The 1389-nt window shown below is 69.5% G+C and overlaps 1 protein-coding gene across 1 annotated transcript in view; it reads right to left on the bottom strand.

Annotated features, from left to right (window-relative positions):
• LOC105532199 (proline-rich protein 36-like) overlaps positions 1-1389 on the bottom strand; it is a gene marked incomplete at its 5' end in the record, with an annotated part of 24536 nt that overhangs the window by 8741 nt on the left and 14406 nt on the right. The window contains 3 exon segments of the mRNA XM_011970282.1: positions 137-238; positions 656-917; positions 1082-1359. Of these exon segments, the coding sequence (XP_011825672.1) occupies positions 137-238; positions 656-917; positions 1082-1359 (642 nt within the window).

The following is a 1389-nucleotide window of genomic DNA, read 5'->3' as shown; positions in this document are numbered from 1 at the left end:
GAGGCCGCCGGGAGGAGGAGCTGGGCCTGGAGAGGCTGGCTGGAGGAAGACTGGGGCATGGAGACGTCGTCATAGGGCAGGAGCCGAGCCCGGAGATGCCACCGTGGGGCCCGGATTCAGGACGTTTGGGGCCTACAAAGGCCACGGAGCGTTAGCTGGGCCGGAGCCGAGTCCAAAGACGTTGTCGTGAGGCCGGGGCTGGGCCCGCGGACGCAGCCGGGAGCAGGAGGAGCTGGGCCTGCGGACAGGAGGCCGGGAGGCCGCAACTGGGCCTGGAGAGGCAGGCTTGAGGAAGTTCGGGGCCTGGAGCGGCCCCCAAAAGGCAAAGGCTGGACCCGGAAAGGCCGTTCCCCGTGACGAATGAGCAGGGCCCAGGGAGGCCACTGGGAGGCGGGAGTGGGGCCCGGCTCAGCTGCCCAAAGACAGGAGGAGCTCTGGCCTGGAGAGGTCTCAGTCAGGCGAGAGCTGGGCGTGGAGAGTCTGCTGAGAGGCAGAGGCTGGGCCTGTGCAGGCCTTCGGGAGGCAGGACTCTGAGCCTGGCGAGGCCGAGTGAAGGTCAAGTCCTGGGCCTGAGGAGGCCGCCCAGAGGTGTGAGCGGGGCTGGGCCTCAAGAGGCCAGTGGCAGGCAGGAGGAGCTGGGCCTGGAGACGCTGACCTGAGGAAGTCTGGCAGCTGGAGAGGCCGCGGAGAGGCAGGAGCTGGGCCGGAGGAGGCCGACTGGGCGACGAGTTGGGCCCGTAGGGGACGCCGGGAGCAGGAGCGAGCCCTGGAGAGGCCGACTCGAGGAAAGAGTGGGCCTGCAGAGTCCGCCGGGACGAGGAGCTGTGCCTGGAGAGGCTGGCTGGAAGAAGAATGGGGCGTGGAGACGCCGTCGGAGGGCAGGAGCCGGGCCCGAAGAGGCCACCGTGGGGACCGGCTTCAGGACGTTTGAAGCCTACAAAGGCCGCGGAGCGGGAGCTGGCCCGGAGCCGAGCCGAAAGAGGTTGTCGTGAGGCCGGGGCTTCAGGACGTTTGGGGCCTACAAAGGCCGCAGCCAGGAGCAGGAGGAGCTGGGCCTGGAAGGGAGGCTGGGAGGCCGCAACTGGGCCTGGAGGGGCCGGACTGAGGTAGTTCGGGGCCTGGAGAGGCCGCCAAAAGGCACAGGCTGTGCCTGGAAAGGCTGTTCCCTGTGACGAATGAGCCGGGCCTAACGAGGCCACTGGGAGGCAGCAGCGGGGCCCGGTCGAGCTGCCGAAAGGCACAAGGAGCTCTGTCCTGGCGGGGCCGCAGTCAGGGGAGAGCTGGGCGTGGAGGGTCCTCTGGCAGGCAGAGGCTGGGCCGGTGCAGGCCTTCAGGAGGCAGGAGACTGGCCCGGCGCAGCTGCCCAACGGCAGGAGGAGGTCTGGCCTG

Source organism: Mandrillus leucophaeus, unplaced genomic scaffold, assembly GCF_000951045.1.
Source record: "Mandrillus leucophaeus isolate KB7577 unplaced genomic scaffold, Mleu.le_1.0 Scaffold1202, whole genome shotgun sequence".
In the NCBI taxonomy this organism is placed as follows: Eukaryota; Metazoa; Chordata; class Mammalia; order Primates; family Cercopithecidae; genus Mandrillus; species Mandrillus leucophaeus.
The sequence above is the reverse complement of the archived record's forward strand: the minus strand, read 5'-3'. Positions and strand labels throughout refer to the sequence as shown.